The sequence below is a fragment of the Cyrtonyx montezumae genome, unplaced genomic scaffold, assembly GCF_038088225.1.
Source record: "Cyrtonyx montezumae isolate F1298 unplaced genomic scaffold, pur_monq_1.0 scaffold_3, whole genome shotgun sequence".
NCBI classification, from domain to species: Eukaryota; Metazoa; Chordata; class Aves; order Galliformes; family Odontophoridae; genus Cyrtonyx; species Cyrtonyx montezumae.
Window position 1 is genome coordinate 89,702,253 of NW_027072034.1, and position 19,146 is coordinate 89,721,398.

General features: G+C 37.9%; 1 protein-coding gene across 1 annotated transcript in view; it reads right to left on the reverse strand.

The window, feature by feature from the left end:
• FERRY3 (FERRY endosomal RAB5 effector complex subunit 3) overlaps window positions 1-19,146 on the reverse strand; it is a 30,261-nt gene that overhangs the window by 2,348 nt on the left and 8,767 nt on the right. The window contains exons 8-12 of the mRNA XM_065742321.1: window positions 14,692-14,889; window positions 11,829-11,957; window positions 9,794-9,862; window positions 8,051-8,253; window positions 1,091-1,148 (exon numbers count right to left, since the gene is read on the reverse strand). Coding sequence (XP_065598393.1) covers window positions 1,091-1,148; window positions 8,051-8,253; window positions 9,794-9,862; window positions 11,829-11,957; window positions 14,692-14,889 — 657 coding nt within the window. The remainder of the gene's footprint in view (window positions 1-1,090; window positions 1,149-8,050; window positions 8,254-9,793; window positions 9,863-11,828; window positions 11,958-14,691; window positions 14,890-19,146) is intronic.

Here is a 19,146-nt window from a genome sequence, read left to right on the forward strand (position 1 = left end):
CCAAATTGGTTAATCTACTTTGAAACCTTATTTAACTGGAAAATCTAATTAGGAATTACTGAGAAAAATTGAACACCCTTGTAAAGCAAATACCCAGCTATAGTATAGAAGAGTGTATGTCAGCAGAAGTGAGAGGTTTCTCCAAACGTGATTCTACAATTTCTTCCAATAGTTTGCTTTCATTTGAGAAATAACATCTTTAGCTCTGATATCCATATGAATGAGTGCAAGCCTAAGTGTGCCAAAAGTCCTCTGGCCGTCTGGCAGGAAAAAAAAACTGCCTGAACTAATTTATATGGAAAAAACTCAAGTGTTCATTGCTTAGCTTAAGATTTTGATTTTATGCTAGTATTTCTAGGGAGCCTGGTTTAGCAGGGGGGTTGGACTAAATGATCTTTAGAGGTCCCTTACAATCCTTCCAACTCTGTGATAACTGATGAACTACAAGGTCCACAGGAATACATCAGTGTCAGTTAAGGATTTCTGGAAAAATACTTGTATAATGAAAGTGGATACATGGATGATATTTCACTGTGAATCACTAAAGGTCACAACAGCACAAGGTTCCTTAAGTACGTAGCGGAGAGAACACTACTTTAAATGCTCTAAATGGCCGCTTGCTGTATTTAAGTGCAGGACACAAGAATGTAGTAATAATACAACTGGAAGCGACAGTTAATAAATGCTAAATCTGATGATTTTCCAGCAAAGAGAACAGCTAGCGTTAAACTAGACCTAAAAAAAGCATGTGCAGTTCTCATTGTTTGAGGAAATTAAAATTAAAAAGACACTGGAAAGTATACTGACAACTGTTAGTTCCTGCCCTCCTTCAGAGATTGCTCAAAAGCAGGGCTTTTCTTTTGCCACATATGATTTGTAAAAATATTTTTCTTCATTACAAGTGTGAGATTATTTCTGATGCTTAAACTAGTCCCATAATAACATGGCAGTTCATAATTTTAAAGAGAAAATAACATTTTAAGAAACAGTAAGTTACTGAGAACTTTTTTGGAGCAGAGGGAATACAGAGCTTGAGCTAAGGCTGGATGTCATCAACTCTAGAAGTGAGCTGAAGAATTCACTAACATACCTTTGACACACTTGAACACAAGTTCTGCCCTCTTTAAGCACCATGGAATGGTCATTTCCTAAAAATAAATGAATAAGTGAAAAGGCTCAATGCAAATGGATCAACCAACAACAGCAAGAAGAAAATTCTTTAAAATAATAAATCGCCATAGAAGAGTATTTTCCTGTCAAGTATTTGAGCAGCATCACCGTTCATGAAGAAGGATTCAGTTTTCTAGAGAATTCTAGACAGATGTTTTATATTATATATATCACATATATATGGATATTATAAGAATATACATATTTTATATATATTGTATATAACATCTGCATAAACATCAGAAAATTGTAACTGCCAGATTTGTGCTTCAGTTAGCCAAGAAGAGGCTCCTTAAACAACTTAATGGCAGTACCTGATGGTTTCCAGGTATTCCTAATGATTCTGGTTTGGGCCTATTGGCATACCTATGCACCTTATGTAAAAACTTCCTCCTCTAAATGTGAATTTTTTAAACAAACAAAAGCCACCTGAATCTGATGAGTGACTTTCAGATAAAACCAGCCAGCAAATTCTTACCTCAAGTTAAATAACAAGATAGGATATGAAAGCCACGCTGGTATAAGTTACTGCAATACGCGGCTGTGTGCACTAGTCTAAACAACTTAAGCAACAGTTAAAATGTTACAGTACATAAAGCACTGTTTTCCTGTAAACTATTACATGAACTGTATTAAGTTGAGTATTCCTAGTTAAAGGTGGAAAGGCTGTCACTGTAAGTACTTCTCAGAGAAAATAAAATCTGTAATAAATAATATTCATTTGTTCTGATATGCTCTCCAACATAATGTGTACTTTCTAGTCTAAAAACAGGAATACACACAAGGAATTAAATTTATCATTCTAAGTATCTTTTCAAATTTATGCTTTACATAATTTTCTTTTCACTTATTTTTTGACACTGCAGAATAAATATGTTAAAACCAGACTAAGTTTAGAAATATCTTTCCAGACAGATTTTTAATCACATAAGCCACTACATCAAAAAATGCTGCTTTTAGGTTACATGAAACAGTCAGAACAATGCAGACAACACTATTTTCATTTCTGATCTTTAAGGAAAAAACAGTTTGTCTTTGTTATAATTTAACTGCCTACGTTTGCCTTCTGTCACAAACAATGTAGGTGTTCACTGCTAGTTTTGAGCACTGCTTTGGCTTAAGTTAAAAACAAATGTCTAAAAAGAAAGTCTCTAAATTGCCCTTAATGTAACAGAAGTACATTATGTAATCAATAAAAGGACCTAGCCTAAAAAGGACTGATGGAAGCAGCAGGATATGACACTATTCCTTGGACTATTTCAGAGGAACATAGATGCTAAATCTTGTGGGCACTCAGGGAAATAATAGGTTGAACCTAGAACGTCATACTATGCAAGCCACAGGAACAGACAATGACACAGTAGTGATTCAGTTACAATCTATCTTTAAAAAAATATGTTCTCCTGATTTTGACATGTTGTTATGAATTTTCTCTATACGTAAATTAATAGTGCTGAAATCAAAGGATTGAGGGAATACCAATTCAAAATCAGCACAAGGGATAGGAAAACACAAAAACCTATCACTTTTGGTAAGCTTTCCTTAATGACATTCCAGAAAGTAAAAAAATGAAAATAAATGCCTGGGGCTTTTGATTTTATTTACTGTAGAGACTATACACCACTCCATTTTAGGATGAAAAGATCTGCTGTCAGATTGACAACAACTTCTGTTGGTAAAAATAAAAAAAGATCAACTACATTCATTAGAAAGATACACTGCAAAGCTGCATCAACAGACTCATTACATGGGATTACAGCTTTTTTAAACTTATGAGCACGTTTAAGTCTTTGCAGAAAACCATGTCATAACCAAGTAATGAAAACACTAAATTCCAGAAACCTTTTGTGGAACAAAGATTTGAAATCCTTTTTCAATGGTTAATTTCCAGAAGTAATGAATTAGCAAGGTTTTTACTTGAAATACACCTAGCAAACACCTACGCATTATATGCGCAGCTACACATTTCAAGGTGCAAAACTGTAAAAGTTGAAAAAATAAAGGTTAATATACACGTTGGTAATCTTTCTCATAGTTGTCAAATCTTTTGACTTGCCTGAGACACACTGAATGAAGAGAAATTGTCTTAGGCCACATATAAAATATATAATATAGTAACGTATGTAAGTAACAAAACATTTTTTTTGTAATTTTTGTCTTGTAATTTCATATGCTTTATATTTTATTATAAAATATTTAATTTATTATGTTGCTTTCACATGAAAAAAAATTGCTGTTAAATACACAATTCAGTGAATTTACAGTTTCTGATAAAAAGTGAATAAATGTAGGTAATACATGCATTCTCTGTAAACTTGCTTTTTGCACGCCTGATTAGCAATTGATGTTTGTTTAGGTGACTATTACAAAAATAATAATCAAATACATACTGTATAATTAATTAAAACATACTGCTAATTACAATGTTTGTGAGCTTCTGGAGATGTTGAAAATTACAAGGTTTGTCAGCACTGCACAAGAATTCTGGGTATTTCTTCCCACTGATCACATTAACACAGTAAATTATTTTATGAAATAATACAAGCCCAATTTTAACAATTAAATAAGAAAACTGACACGCCTGATTAATAACAAAGAACACGTCTTCACAGGCATGCACATGTAGGTAAGCTGAAATATGTTGTGGTTTAACCCAGAAGGCAGCTAAACACCACACAGCTTTTCACTCATTCCACTCCCCGCCAGCTCCTGCTCCCATTACTGGAATGGGAGGAGATAACTGGGACCAAAATGGAACTCATGGGTTGAGATAAAAACTATTTATTAAGACTAAACAAAAGGAAAATAGGAACAAAAATGTGATTATATATATCTGTGTGTATATATATATATAAGAAATATATATTAAACTACAGGGCAATTAGTTGCTATGCATTGAATGGAATTCAGCTAATCCCCAAGCAGCTGCCTGGCCCCTGGTCAACTCTCCACAGCTCTATAGCCTCCTGCATGGTGTTATATAGTATGGAATAAACCTTTGCCCAATTCAGCAGCAGCTCTTCTGCCAAGCAGCCTGGCCTGGTCCCAGATATGCTGCTGTCAATCAGCAACAATCAAAGCACTGCTGTGCTATTCACACTCTCTCAGCTGAGACCAGGACAAAATGCCAATACTGGTAATCACTGCACTTTATTTGCCAAGTAGCACGTGTGCATGCAATGTGTAAAATATCTGGCTCAATTAAAATGAAATTTAATTGATTGTGTACAGCAGGTACAAGAAGCAGAGTTAGTCCTGCACTGTACCCTCCTCTTTACAACATTCCATTGTCATCTACACAGTCTGTGCTCAAGCAAGTCATTAAAAATATCACTGAAAAAAACCAACACTTTTGTCTTAACTTACAGAATCCTTAGTTAGAAAAAATCTTTAAGGTCATCAAGTCCAACTGTCAATTCACCACAACCATGCTTACTAAACCATGTTCCTAAAGTGTCAGATCTGTGTGTTTCTTGAACGTCTCTGGGGGCGGTTACTCCACCACCTCCCTGGGCAGCCTGCTTCAATACCTCACTATACTTTCTGAGAAGAATTTTTTTCCTAATACCTAATACTGGTACAAAACAAGGCCACTACCTCTCATCCTACTGCTAGTTACCTGGAAGAAGAGAACCAACTCCCAGCTCACTACAGCCTCCTTTCAGGTAGTTCTAAAGAATGATGAGGTCATCCCTGAGCCTCCTCTACTCCAGACCAAACAATCCCAGCTCCTTCTCCTTGTAAGACTTGTGTTCCAGAGCCTTCACAAGCTAAACTGCCCTTCTTTGGGTATGATCCAGGGTCTCAATGTCTTCTTTCTTGCAGTGAAGTATCCCTAAAACTGAACACTGAACCACTGCTGAGCATAAAGGGACAATGACCTCCTTAGTCCTGCTGACTACACTGATTCTGATACAAGTCAGGTTGTCCTTCTTGGTCACATTGGCATACTGCTGGAGTATGTTCAGGCATCTGACAAATAACACCATCAGATACTTCTCCACCATACTGCTTTCCAGCCACCCTGCCCCAAGCCTGTAGCACTGCATGGGGCTTTTGTGACCAAACGGCAGGATCCAGGATTTGATCTTGATCATATAACTGGCTTCAGTCACCAATCCATCCTATCCAGATTCTCCTGTAGGGCCTTCCTGATCTCAAACAGATCAACACTCCCTCCCCAGCTTGTGGTCATCTGCAAACTTACTGAGGCTGCACTCAATCCCTTGGTCCAGATCATCAATAAAAATATTAAACAGGACTGGCCCCAGTACTGACCTGTTACCAGTTGGATTTAAGTCCATTCCTGGTCCTGGCAATCCAACCAGTGAAGAATATATCTGACTAAACCATGACCTGCTTCTCCATGAGAATGGTGTGAGAGACAGTGTCAAAGTCTTTACTGAAGTATATGTACACAACATTGATAAGGAAGGTCACCTAATCAGAGAAGGAGATCAGGTTGGTCAAGCAGAACCGACAGATAGTTTCCTGAGAGCCTTGAAGTGTCCTGTTTTCTTCTGTGTTGCTTTACGGAAGACAGCATAAAATGGTCTGCATTGAAACTACCAAGGAACTATGCCAGCTCTAGTATTTTTAGTGATGCCATCTTTTTAGGACCATTTCATTCCTCAGTTCAGTTTATATTAATTCCAGAATAATAATCGGACATTAATATCCCTGTTGTCTTAAATTTGATATTGTTTGTCTTCCCCAAATATCAAACACAGTTTCTTTCCTGTGTTAAAATTAGTGCTCAGAAAATAAAAAATAAATCTGGATTTCTTGCTGTTCTAGTCATAAGAAAAATTAAAGAAAACAGAACCTGATTTTGTCTTACAATAAATAAATAAATAAATATAAAAAAGTAGCTTTTTAGGAAGTTCCAATAATAATGAAGTGCGATACACTCCTTCTGTGATGTTATAAACACTACTCATCCAGCCATAAAAGAAAACCTTTTGGAAACACACAAAGCAAATTCACGATGAATGCCTGCCACAGAGAAGGTGGTAAATATCTCTGCAGCTGTGCTCCTGGTTAACCACTTTACAAAAACTTTTTTTTTTAAAATGTATGTGGTAAATGTAGACTCAAAACTGGAGCTGCTGAAGGCACCAAGTTCACGCTAACCTTCAGAAACCTGTTATTATTCACTTCTCCCTCAACAACAAGTCACGGATTTGTGAGTTTCAAATTCAGTCAGTCAGCTGCAGTGTAATTGGCAATGCTGCTAATGCAGTTCATTCAATTCAGTTTGGGCTTACCATACAGGCCACTATCTGCTTAATCCATAAATACTTAAAAAGTTTAATATTAAAGGTAAAGGGTTTTACCAAAAACTTTTAATAATCCAGCACCACATAAATAGGTAATTCTTCAGTTTCACACATTCAGCAGCAACACTTTCTGAAAGCAAACACATGATCTTATTGTGTTCTACTTGATTTTAAAATGCATACATATAATGCAAGCTAAAACTAATGTGTTTAAAGAAAGAAAAAGATGAAAATAGTCATTTGGTGACTTGATTAAGGAAAAAAAAAGGTCTACACATTACTGAAATGCAGTAATTTGGTTACACTAATAAGTCAGGCTGCTGTCCTGCAGAGTTAGTTAGTTAGTTAGCTAGTTACCCTAGAAAGGGCACTAATACAAAGACATAGAAGTATATTTCTGAAATAATATAATCTGCTACTAACAGTTAATGCTTACACAGAAGAACATCCTTTAGAATTTTCTCTATATTTTGCACATTTTTAACTTCTGCATTGCTTGAACTTTCACAAATCTTGTAAAAGGGGTTTGTTTTATATGTGTTCAGATCAAATTTTGTTAAAAAACCCCCCAAAAAACAACGAAGAAATGTTACTCCATCCAAAGATGAGCCTTTTTCTTGCTATGAGTCACAAACTTCTACAGAAGGAATGGCAGTCTCAACATTTGTAAGGTTATTTAAAAAACAAAACAAAACAATAATAATTATACACATAGAAGGATAACAGTAATAGCACCGTTGTTTTTTTTTTTTTTTTCCCTTATTTCTTTGATTCTAAACTTATCACTTAAGGAAGTGTGGCATATAGCTGTACTGCCTGTCTGCTAGTCCTGTCCCCACATCCATTTCTTTTCCTGCCAGTACCTTTTGAACCAGATCTGACAGAGAAAAGAAATTGCCTAGTATTAACTATAATTTATGAACTGTGAGAGAACAGGTGAGAGACAAGTTCCATGCATTAGTGTCCCACAGACAAAAGTTCAGTACACTAACCACATGTTTATCCACAAAGTACTTCTCAGTTTGCAGCTTTTCCAGCTGGTACACTGGGAACACAGAAAGGAAACAAGGGCAGAATCTTAAGAATCTTATAGATGGTTAGCCATGAAGAAGGTGAACATTCAGGACAAAGGTGAAATCTGGTTCCTGCTGCATAGGGCTGAGGTAATAAAGAATGGTGTTTAGGGATAGAGAATTCAAATTTCTTAAGAAATCAATCATCGCTAGTTATGCTGTAGCTAAAAAATTAGTTTTAAGATTTTCTAGGATCTGGTATCACTACTGTATCTTGCAGTTCCTAAGCAGCAAGTGTTGCCAAACCACTTCTCTTGTAAATACTTGTGCAGCCATGGCAATAAGCTGGATCAAGGAGGGGTGGGATTAAAAATGAAAAGATTCAGCTAACTAAAATGCTTTAACTGGTTCAGTTCCTTAACTCAGGTCACCATATAGATACCAATGCTATCACAATGATGTGGCAGGAGCACATGACTGGGATCAACTTCCTCATCTATATCAAACAGCACGAAACATGCCTTTTCGAAAAAAAAAAAAGGCAAACAATTGCACTCTAGAAGCCAAAAAGAAAACAGATTTACTTACTTCTGACATATCATGTACCAACAAGAGAGGAATACTAATGGTAGTAATGTCATGTGTGCAGCAAACTTTGAGAATGTTTCTGAGTCCCATGATTGCAGGATCCCGAGCATTTATGTTTCCAGATCTTACATTATCATCCACACAAAGATGAAATGCAACATGAATTTCAGAAAGATTTGAATGGCGAGTGATATAGAATTCTCCTGCAGAATAACGTAATAGAAGAAGGCAGTGTATGAGGGTAGTGAACTATACTGAAACATATTTGCTATGCAGCGTAAGTGTAGAGTCAGACAGTTAAAGAGCCAACAGAAGTACACAACATAGATCAGAACACATACCTAAAGAGAGAAATAAAAGAAATGAACTGATATAAAATTGCTGAGATTATCATTGTTTTACATTCATCCAGCACTCAGTTCTCTGCTTTGATGAGTTCCACTAGCATCACAGACACCTGGTGTAGTAAGATGTAATAGTGTCAGTACAGGCGGATATGATCTAAACATAGTACGAAACAGAAAAACAAACACAGAGGAGGTATAATACTCAAAATATATTATGTAAGCACTGAATTGCAGACAGATGTGGGAGGCGGAAATACCAAAAATTGATGGGTTAAAATAAAGGATACAAAAAGTAAATGGAAAAAGGGTAAATGGTTATATTACACACATGATACATACTAGAATACAAAGGTATCAGTGATTATTAGAATTTAAAATAATTTGCAGCAATGGGAAGGTGAGTTACAGATTTGTTTTTGAGAAGACATCTTAAGGGAAATTTTTCAAATAAGTTTTCATTTATCAACAATAATGAAACAGCAAGGAGCAGTGAAATTCACGTTTCTTCATCTTACCACTGTTGGAGAGCAAAATGTCTATACTGGAGTCAACAGAGAAGCAGGTATATGATAGTCCTGCTGTTTCAGTCAACAGATAAGCCTCTTTCTTTAAACCTAGTTTCACTGGCAAGTCAAGATACTGCCTTTGCATTGGGATATCTGGAGAATTGGTATATAGTCCTTCCTACTGACTGCAAAGGAGGAAGTAATCCACAGCAATGACCATCTAAGAATAATGATATAAAAGTCACTGCACCAAGATTTTACCAGGATTTATCTGTTAAGAATCCAGAGTAGATTTATAATCTCTTAGGCTACCAAGACATAAAACAGCCATGAAGATAATTTTAATAACCCCTCATATTCAGCTATGGATTATATGGATTTATCTCATTTCCTCACAGCTGAGCATTTATCTTTAAGCTCCTCTGCAGCTTCCTTTACTAAAAATCACAACATATTCAAAATATTTCCTCTTTTAGAGGAATGAATTCTTACATTCAAAGATCAAAAATAAAATACCTTCTAAAATGCTTTACTGTGTCAGAACAGTAATCATTTTCTGAAAGAAAATAGTTTGCCAGTATTTAAGCTTCACCTTTTTCCAGGATCCTCGGAGATGGTTTTTTCTCCCCTCAAATTCTGAAAACAAATTTTAGGCATAGAGAAGTTAAGTGATTTGCCCCAACGTCACATGATGTGGTAGCAAAGCTGGGAATAGAAACCAGATGTCCTGACACCCAGTTCTCTGCCTTAGCCACAAGAACGTCCTTCTCCTTTGATTGAGGTCAACTCAGGTTTAGTTTATAATTTATGTTCTGAGTTTTGAGCTAAAAATGTGCATCTATAAAGCACAATTTGCTGTAAGAAGAGAGGGGAAATGCAATGGAACTCACCTTGCAAAATATTTGACTGGTTACGTTCAATATTCTTGGATTTATCATCAATTCCACTATCTTTGTTTCCTGTATACAAATGAATAATACAAGTATTAAATATATCATGTACTAATGTATTATCTGCTTTAGCATATGAGATGTACTGAGCTGATATGTAGCTTAAATTTTCACATAACGGTGGGGGATGAAAAGGAAGTGCTCTTGCTCTCTTCAATAAATGCTGAATTCAATCTTGAAACAAATCATTAGCTGCCTTCTCCAGTCACCCTTAATCAGACAAAAAGAAACATGACGTTCTCAAACATATTACTAAATTCTCAAAGTTAACCCCACAACTACATTGTACATTGCTATCACTTTTTTAATAACACATCTACTTAAAACAAATTTGTTCCTAATAGTAAAAAATAAAATCAACAAAAATTTGCATGAATCATCACTATAAAAACATTTATCAGTATTTTACTTAGACTACAGCTATATGCAAGTTCGTAAGATAACTTGTTTCTTCATGTACTCTTATGGATCTGTTTTTTTTACTGATGTATTTATAAGTAGTTATCTGCAAGAAAAATAAGATTTCATGATGTACAAGTACTGCTTCAACAACATGTACTCAGATGATTTCTGGGCCATTTATAAATATAACTGCAAAGAAACCATTGTAAGAGACTATTATTTTATGCCATTGCCTCAAAGTTTGCTGATTAACATGTCCAAGCAAGTCCTGGGCAAGGGTTGTGAAATCCTTTGTCTAAGGCACAAGCAGATGGGCATGTCCTGGGGCAACGAAAGTAAAATAAGCTGCAGCTCAATGGCCTCTGAACACTTTTTTGTGTGGTACATCTCCGTGGGAGATAGCCATCTCAGGAGATGCTTGTCTGGCATCCTAGCACGGGATTTGTCAATGTAGGCAGGAAAAATGGAGGACAAAAGAGGGACTGACTTCCATGAGAGGGGGTGTTCTTCCATCGGAAACCTCATGAGCTGATCCCTGCTGCTGAACTCCCTCCTGGGCCTGCTGCCTGAGACATGCTGCCTTCTCCTGGACCTCGCCACTCCTTTGAGGTGTTCTACCATCTGAACCCTCACGAGCTGATCACTGTTCGTTGCTTCTCCGGTGCTGACTGACGCTGTTCCTGGACTTCCCCCGCGCCGCTTCTCCCGTGCTGACCCGGTGCCGCTTCTCCAGGACAGCTGCTTGCTGCTCAGGGCTGCCCGTCGCTGCTGCTGTTCTCCCCGCTTCTGCCTCGGACCGTCGGAGCCGCTTGCAAACCGGACCGCCCCTAGGATCCTGGCTGGTGACTTTCCCCGCGTTGTACAAATCCTTGCTTCTTTCCTATCTTTTCTATCGTTTGCCTTCCCTTCCCCATCACCCTTAACAAGTGTCCACCTTTCCCACCTCCCTGGTCAGTATTGGTAATGAACTGGTCGGACCAACATTTGAACCTTTGTTTCTTAATCTCACGCCGGGTATACACAATCTAAGAACCTTAGCTCCTTTATATTGGAGCATGACAACCATCAATAAGGATTTAGTCAGCACTAAAGAGAATACAATTTTAGTGAATGCATTGTTCGGTTTCTAGCACTTATTTATAAGGAGGGGGAAAAGTCACATGTTCTACAATTTTCAAAGCTTTTCATTTCCACAGAAAGAAAAAAAAAAAGTAAAATAAATTCCATGCTGTCATAGCCAGTTTAAATTGCAGAGAAAAGCATAATGAGCCTATACACTTTGCAGGCGGATTGTGATGTAAAGCTAGTAATGAGTGTGACTAAAAACTAAGGACTATTCTTTTTAAATGTTATGTATGTGATGTAATCAGAGACATCACACAGACCACGTGAATATGTAGTCTGTAAACACAGAATTCCATGCAGACTTCTTTGAGTTAACTTATAAATTAGAATATCACGTTTTATAGGTAAGGTAGCAGAATAAGAACAAAAATAAGTTGACCATAACCACAAATATTCCACTGAGGGCTATTATAGTACAGTAAAGAAAGTAATTTTGGTTGTCACTGACCATGATGCTTTTTCGACTTATTGCTACGCTGTGCTCTGGCCTTAAGTACAACCTTCTGGACAATTTCAAGTTGTTCTTGAATTCCAGGAAAATGAAAATCTGTGCATTCTTGGCAAACAGTTGCAAAATCTAGGAAAATAAAAGATTTAAATCAATGTCACAGGGCAATGCTAAGTAATATTACATAACTCAGTTCTAGCATTCAAGCCATGCCAGTTACAATGGTAAAAAAAACAACAACAAAAATCCCCTAAAACCAGACCAAAAAAATAACAACAAAAAAACCAAAGCTCTTTGTATTTCACTTTAAATCCTAATAAACAATAAACATGGGAGAGACAAAGCACCTATTGAAATAATAGAATTATTTTAAAAAACAACACTGCTTAGTGCTCAAACAAAATAGTCTATACAAAAAAATCAAGAACAGTAGCAGTAATGTGTTTAACTGTGCTTTAAAACCAACCTTCAATCTGCAATACTTTATTAAAACATATATAGATTCTTCCAACAGCAACTACTGCATTTCAACAGCAACTACTGCAAAATGACTGCTGTTAATTAAATTCATACACAGTTTATCTAGAAATTTTGAATTACTGTTCTTTCCTCTTATGTTCTCAAAACTATTCCATTCTCTGAAGAAGAGTACCATCAGCTGAAGAGAGCTGCAAATCTTTTTTCCCAAACTGAATTGATAATTTCACTAACATAATCAGCATTACATGCTGCCCCTTGTAACCGGTAATCTGAGTTCCAAATCCTGATTTCTATCCTTTTCTCCAAACAAGTCAGTGACTGTCAGAAAAAGCCATTAGCAGGAAGTTTAACTAAGCAATTCTGACTTGCTTCCTTCTTTGAGGTACCTGATCTAATCCTCTTGAAATACTTAATACACTTTGATATCTGAAGACCACCATATATACAGGCTGTGATAGGAATAGGCAGGATATAAAGAAAATCTTAATATACTTCATGTATTGTCTCCATCATAAAACATTTTTGAAATGCTTTACTAAATTCTGGTGTCCAAAATCAAAGGAAGAAGCAGCTCATATTCCAAAAGATTGTTTTCTGGCTGCATCGAGATAAAATAAAGCCAGGACTGAAACAAACAAACAAAAAAGCTGTCTCTTATATTTAAACTAAACTAATTGTAGTTAACTGTTTGAATGTGCTATATTCACATCTGAGTCATAACACCCCTACAAAATCCTAATGTAAGAGATTTGCACTAAGCAATGTATAAATACCAAATATGTAAGGAGATAACTCCTGCACCTTACAACAAAAAGCTGAATGAAATCAACATACTGAAAGATCAGTTTTCTGTTGAAGGCTATTTTTCTAGAGCCTAAGTTCAATTTCAAAAGCATATTCTGCTGCTTATTGTTTAGACATTGTAAGAAATAAAGTCTACCCAGAAAACACCATAGTCACGACTTTCAGTCTTGCTAGTACCTCACACAATATGTTTAACTTTGACATAAATTGAACCATCCTTGGATAATAGATTTATCAGTGATGCAATATAAAAATGTTTGCAAGACAACAAGAGGTAGCAAAACATACTAAACAAGAAGCACATTCACTAGCTTCCTCAATATGAAGTTAAACAAATAGAATCATAGAATCATTAAGGTTGGAAAAGACCTGTTAGATCATCTAGTTCAACTGTCTACCTACCACCACTGCCACCCACTAAACCATGTTCCTTAGTACTACATCAGCCAAGTAAGTTGCAAGACTTTGTTGGACTGGAGCCCATCTCAGCCTAATGTTTGCTAAGTTATTGATGTTGCTCAAAATAATGCAGGATGCCTGGGAAAATAGCTTGCTCATAAGAAGCTCATCTGTACCATCCTTTCCTAATCTTGCAGAGATTTGAAAGTCATTCTAGCCTATCAAAAACAAAAGCTATTAGATCTGTGATCTTCTGTTTTACAACAGAAGTAGAAAACCACTTCTACACTTTTGTAACCCCAAAAATCTAAAGCACACATACCATTAGCTTTATTTAAGCAACAACATCAATGTACTATTTAAAGGTCTTCTCTACAGTATTTTTGCCAATGTTATGAACTTTCAAACCTCCAAGCATATTTATACCTTAGATGGCCTTTTAATAAGGAGAATGTTTTCTGAGTAGTGCTCTTGTAAGAAATAGATTTAACTGTTTAAAAGGAAAGTTTTTTCTCAAATGTGATTATTACTGACCTTCAGTCAAAAGCCACCACTCTCACCACATAGAACATATGAAGAAATACACCCAAACATCAATTGCTGCCTCAAGTTGTTTGGGGTCTAAGTATAACCAGATGTTTATTATTGATTTAATATATTTGACTAGATTAGAGGAACATAGATGTGAGACATTCCTTTCTGCAACATTTTTAAAAAGAGTGATGGTGCAACAGTTACGGAAATTGCTCAGTTAAGTTTGACAAAGTTATTTCAGATCTAAAAGAAGTAAAAACTTACTGAGCATTATATTTTATTGATTGGCTGGCAGTCCCTTACTTTCTAACTCTCAAAACATAAGAGAGTTAGAAGACCTTATTGATAATTAGCTAGTCTACAGTAGGCAAATCAACATTAACGATTCTACTCTTAACATCCTCCTTCCTAAAAAGCAAAACCTAGGACAGAGGTGAAAGTTAACAGCATATCAGAGTTCAAATTCCTTATTGCAACTCTGTTCTCCATCTGTTTTTGCATGTATTACTCTTCTGTGATATCACACACAAAACATTAGGTTCTCTAGCAAATTAATTTTACTGCACTTTTAGTGAGAGAAGACAGCAAGTCTTTTAAGAGTGACATTGGCTTTTAATGGCATGTTGTACTCCATTAGAAGACTCACCTCTTTTAATGCCGCTATATGAACTGATACGGTTATCAACCAATAAAACCAGGCCACAGAGAGAAGTTGAATAGAGGGACATTGCAGTTTGAAGTCTGTGAAGCTTTACTCCATTTCGATGATTACGTTTATGTTTACAGAAATCCAGCATGTCGGCTCTTAGTAATCTCAAATTATGCATGGTCTTCAACTGAGCACCTTCATGGAATATAAATAATTTTAATACAAAGAGTAAAGGATGAAACTCAGGATTGTTATTAAAATGCTAGGAACCAAAATGCTCCTCTAAGTTTCACCAGAAAGACCCATAAGGGAAATATAAAGAATAATACACAAAGTTCTTAACCAAATACATAGTTTCATATGCATATCAGCAATATATAAAAGAGAGTAAAAATGCAATACGTTCACATACCATTACAGAAAAGGCATATCTATACCTGAAATGAGTATTGTTCCCTATGAGAACACAAGAAATTAAAACAATTTCAGAGCAGTTAAAATAAAAAGCTTTAAAATCTTTAATGCATAAACAAAAGTAAAATAAAATAAAATAAAAATAATTTTAATAAATCAAGCACCTATTATTTTAGGAATCAAATCAACACTCATTTTTATTTTTTGATTGTTATGTATTTTGATGTCACCATACTTTTCTATACTAGTCACCTTAGAAGAAAGGAAAAAGATTTACTTTTAGAATGTTTTCCAGTAAGTTTTTCAGATAGCTGGACACTATTATAGTTCATGACGTACTGTACTTCTCTTACATACGCAAACAACAAATATAAAACAATCTTAGTATGTAATAAAGGGCGAATAATTCTAAAGAAAGGAATTAAGATGGAATAGTACAGAGGATGGTATATTTCTGTATGGCTTTATACAGTTGGTACATAGACTACAGAAAAAGAAAAGGAAGGTTCATCTTTATTATAGTCAAGGCATGCTGAGAACTCCACTAGGGAGGGATCTCCAATAAGAGATTCTTCCCCAATGGTGGTCACACCTTAAATGGGGTCTGGGAGAGGTGGGCCAGACTCCACCCCTTCCCATCACACAGGTACGTTACCTTTACCTGTGCCCCTGCAGCTGACCTGTGCTTGCCTCAGGTGATCAATCAGTGGTTCAGGCCATGATTCAACAGTTCCCATACACTCCACCTCTTCATGACATGAACCACTGATCAAGTAACTAAAGTGTGAGCCCTCCTTAATACAGAGACCCAATACATTGCGACGCTTACATAACTGCCCATCGTGATGCATATCGGTGTAATCCAGGATGAGTGATGATGGGAAAATAGATTGTATTCTTCTTTGGGCCAGTACTCGGTGGTGTCTACTGGAAGCATGCAGTCACATGGTGCAGGTCCATCCTATGCTTCATCAGTCCCTGGCAGACCATCACCAGATGTTGCACATGATCTTATAGCAACTCTGGAACACTTCAGCATTATTTGGTTCCTTCCAGCAACTCATAGACTCACGGGGAGTAATATAGGTGTTTCAAAGGTATCAAGAGGGGAAGGTCCGCCCCCCAGGGCAAGATACAGGCTGTATTCCTGTCTTGGGTCAACACTTCAGCTTGTACAGTGGCATGCCCTGGCTGCCTGTACCAAACCTTTTGGCCCAATGTCTGTGGCTGCACGACTGTATCAGGCACCAAAGGGGGTGTCCTGATCTGTCACAGAGACATGATAGGGGTCCCTTTAGCAATAAGGACTGGAGTGTTGACCACTATCTCAGCAGGCCGTGTACCAATTACCGGAGGAACTACCAAACCCCCCACCTCCAATAATCTCCCCCAAGGTGCAAGTAGGTCGCACCATCGTGGTCCTACCTGCACTTTCCAAGGCCATCTTATTTTATTCATCATTGCACCCGTGAAGTGACTCCCTTGGTCGCTCTCAATGACTTGTAGTGTCCCGTAGGCAGCCATCAATCTCGTGAGTGCCTTGATGGTATATGCCTGATTGACTTTTGGTACTGGATAGGCCTGCATTAGCTCACTTGCGGTGTTGACACAGGTTAGGGCATATCTCGCCCCATCAGACCGAGGGAGGGGCCCAATATAATCAACCTGCCACCTCTGTAGAGGATTGTGTCCTCTAGCAAGATGGGCTGTTGTTTCAGGCAATGACCTCGGTCTCATTTTGGAGCAGGCGTCACAGTCTCGGCATGCTTGTGCAATGTCCGATAGTTATACGGGCAGTCCCCATGCTTTAGCGGCTGCCCACATGGTCTTCTGCCCAGCATGTCGCAGCTTTTGATGTAGCCAGTAAGTGATGTTCTCAGATGGTGAGTTCTCGACCCATATAACTCGGGCCAGTGTGTCGGCTTCATCATTTCCTGGTGACTGTAGGGGTCAATGACCAGAAACATGGTAGATATGTACAGTTCTGTGTTTAACTGCATTCCATATGTCTAACCACATATCTTTGCCCCAGATTGGTTGGGAGTAGTCCAGTCCTGGGTAGCCCACAGCACGATCCAAAGAGTGAGCCCCCGATACACAGCCCAACTCTCTGTGCAAATATTCAGGATACCATCACCAGGTTCTTTGGTTATAACCATTCACGCAGCCCACAGCTCTGCCCACTGGCTGCTTTGACCATCCCCCTCTTCAAACCATATTTTATCTGTGGCATGATGATATGCTACTGCTCTCCACTTTCTTGGGTTGCCCTTGCTGGACCTGTCCGTGTACCAGGCATCTTCAGGAATAGGATATTTTCCTTCCTGGATGGGACTCCTTTGTGGCGGAGCAAACAAGGTTTGTTTTGGTGCATCACTGTGATATGTCACTGGGCCTAGAATCTTTTGGAGTTCTTCTTTCAACGGTGAGGAAGACAGACTACTCCTCTGAGGTGACCCATCATGCCACCATCTGTGCCTGGGCCACCCCTGTCTTAGGAAGGTGGGTCAGATCTCTTACCCACCCTTGAATTGGCAGAGTGGTCTTAACTATAACTTCGGCCGTCTGGGTTATTGGCTCTACCGTTTGTAATGAGGAATAGGCAGCCAATAGCTGTTTTTCAATCATATTATATCTTTCTTCTGCTCCATGCCAGACCTGAGACCAAAATCCAGTGTGGGTCCAAACAGAACTCTGATGTTGCCACAGGCCCCAGCCAAAGCCATCCTGAGTCACATGAACATCCAATTCAGCTGGGAGAGTAGGATCAAATATACCCAATGCCTGGGCTTGTTTAACCACCTGTTTTGCTTGTTGAAAAGCATCCTGTTCTGTTCTCCCCCAATCCCATAACTGGCCCTTTTTTGGCCTGTTGAACAATGGCCTCTGAAGCCACCAATGGGTTCAGTATGGAGACCAACATCCCATAAAGGTGGAAGGGGGCTTGTTGCAATATTAGGTCTTGCATACCTGCTGTGAATTTCTCTGTGTCAGGGCCTTCAAACGTGTCAGAGTACATAGCCTCCCTCATGCCCAGTTCTCGAATATATTTTTGGAGGTCCTCCATAGAAGACCATAGACCAGTATTAAGTGGTATGTCTGTTTTATCAGGCCATGTCAAACGGCATGCTGCCATCAACCAATCTATTGTAGTATGGGTTTCATTAGTATAGTGGATGGCAGTGTACAATCATTGCCTTAAGGCGGGATGTCAACTTGGACATCTCCATTCCACTGACTAGTACACTTTCAGCTCCTGCATCCCATAATCTTAGGAGCCATGATGGTATGCTCTCTCTAGGCTTCTTGATGGAATCGCTGTACTAGGTCCATCAATTTACTTGCCATGTATGGGTGAGCTCTTACATGTAAGCACGTTTCAGCAGGGGCCACTGGTCAGAGGCACCCCTGCTAGTCTATCTTTTCTTTGTTTTTTGAGTCATGATTGGTCAGATCTCAAATGGATCCATCATAGACGGAGCTTCAAGATCCGATTTAGAGATCTTACTCTCTGAAGTATCCAGATTCGCTATCTCAGGGACCTGGGTATCCTCAACTGAGACAGTATGTATCTGTCTTGTTGGGACATTCAGTCCTGGTTTTTTAGTTGTTAATGTACCCAATTGCTGTTCTAGTTTTTCAGTGTGGTCCCTTAATAACTGGTTTTCAGTCTCTATGTTCGTATTTGTTGTTTCTAATTTATGCAATGCCATTATTAGAGGCCAAGCTACCGCAGAAGCGGCTAGCCGAAGCTCCTTCCTTAATAAGTATATTTTTCTGGCTTAGATAAGGATAATCTGTTAAACGGGCTGGAGAAGGAGAGACGGAGAGACATTCCCTGTAACCCACAGGGGTCCCCATTTTTCAACAATGGTGGCCAAACCATAATAGGGTGACCCCATAAACCCTGGAATTTGACCAGGGATTGTTTGGTCTAGGGGAGTAATGTTCTCCTCCTGCCCCAATGTTCCAAATGAAAGGACATGTTTAATATATATGTATTATTATTTTTTTAAGCCTGCCTGGCTCACCAATTGT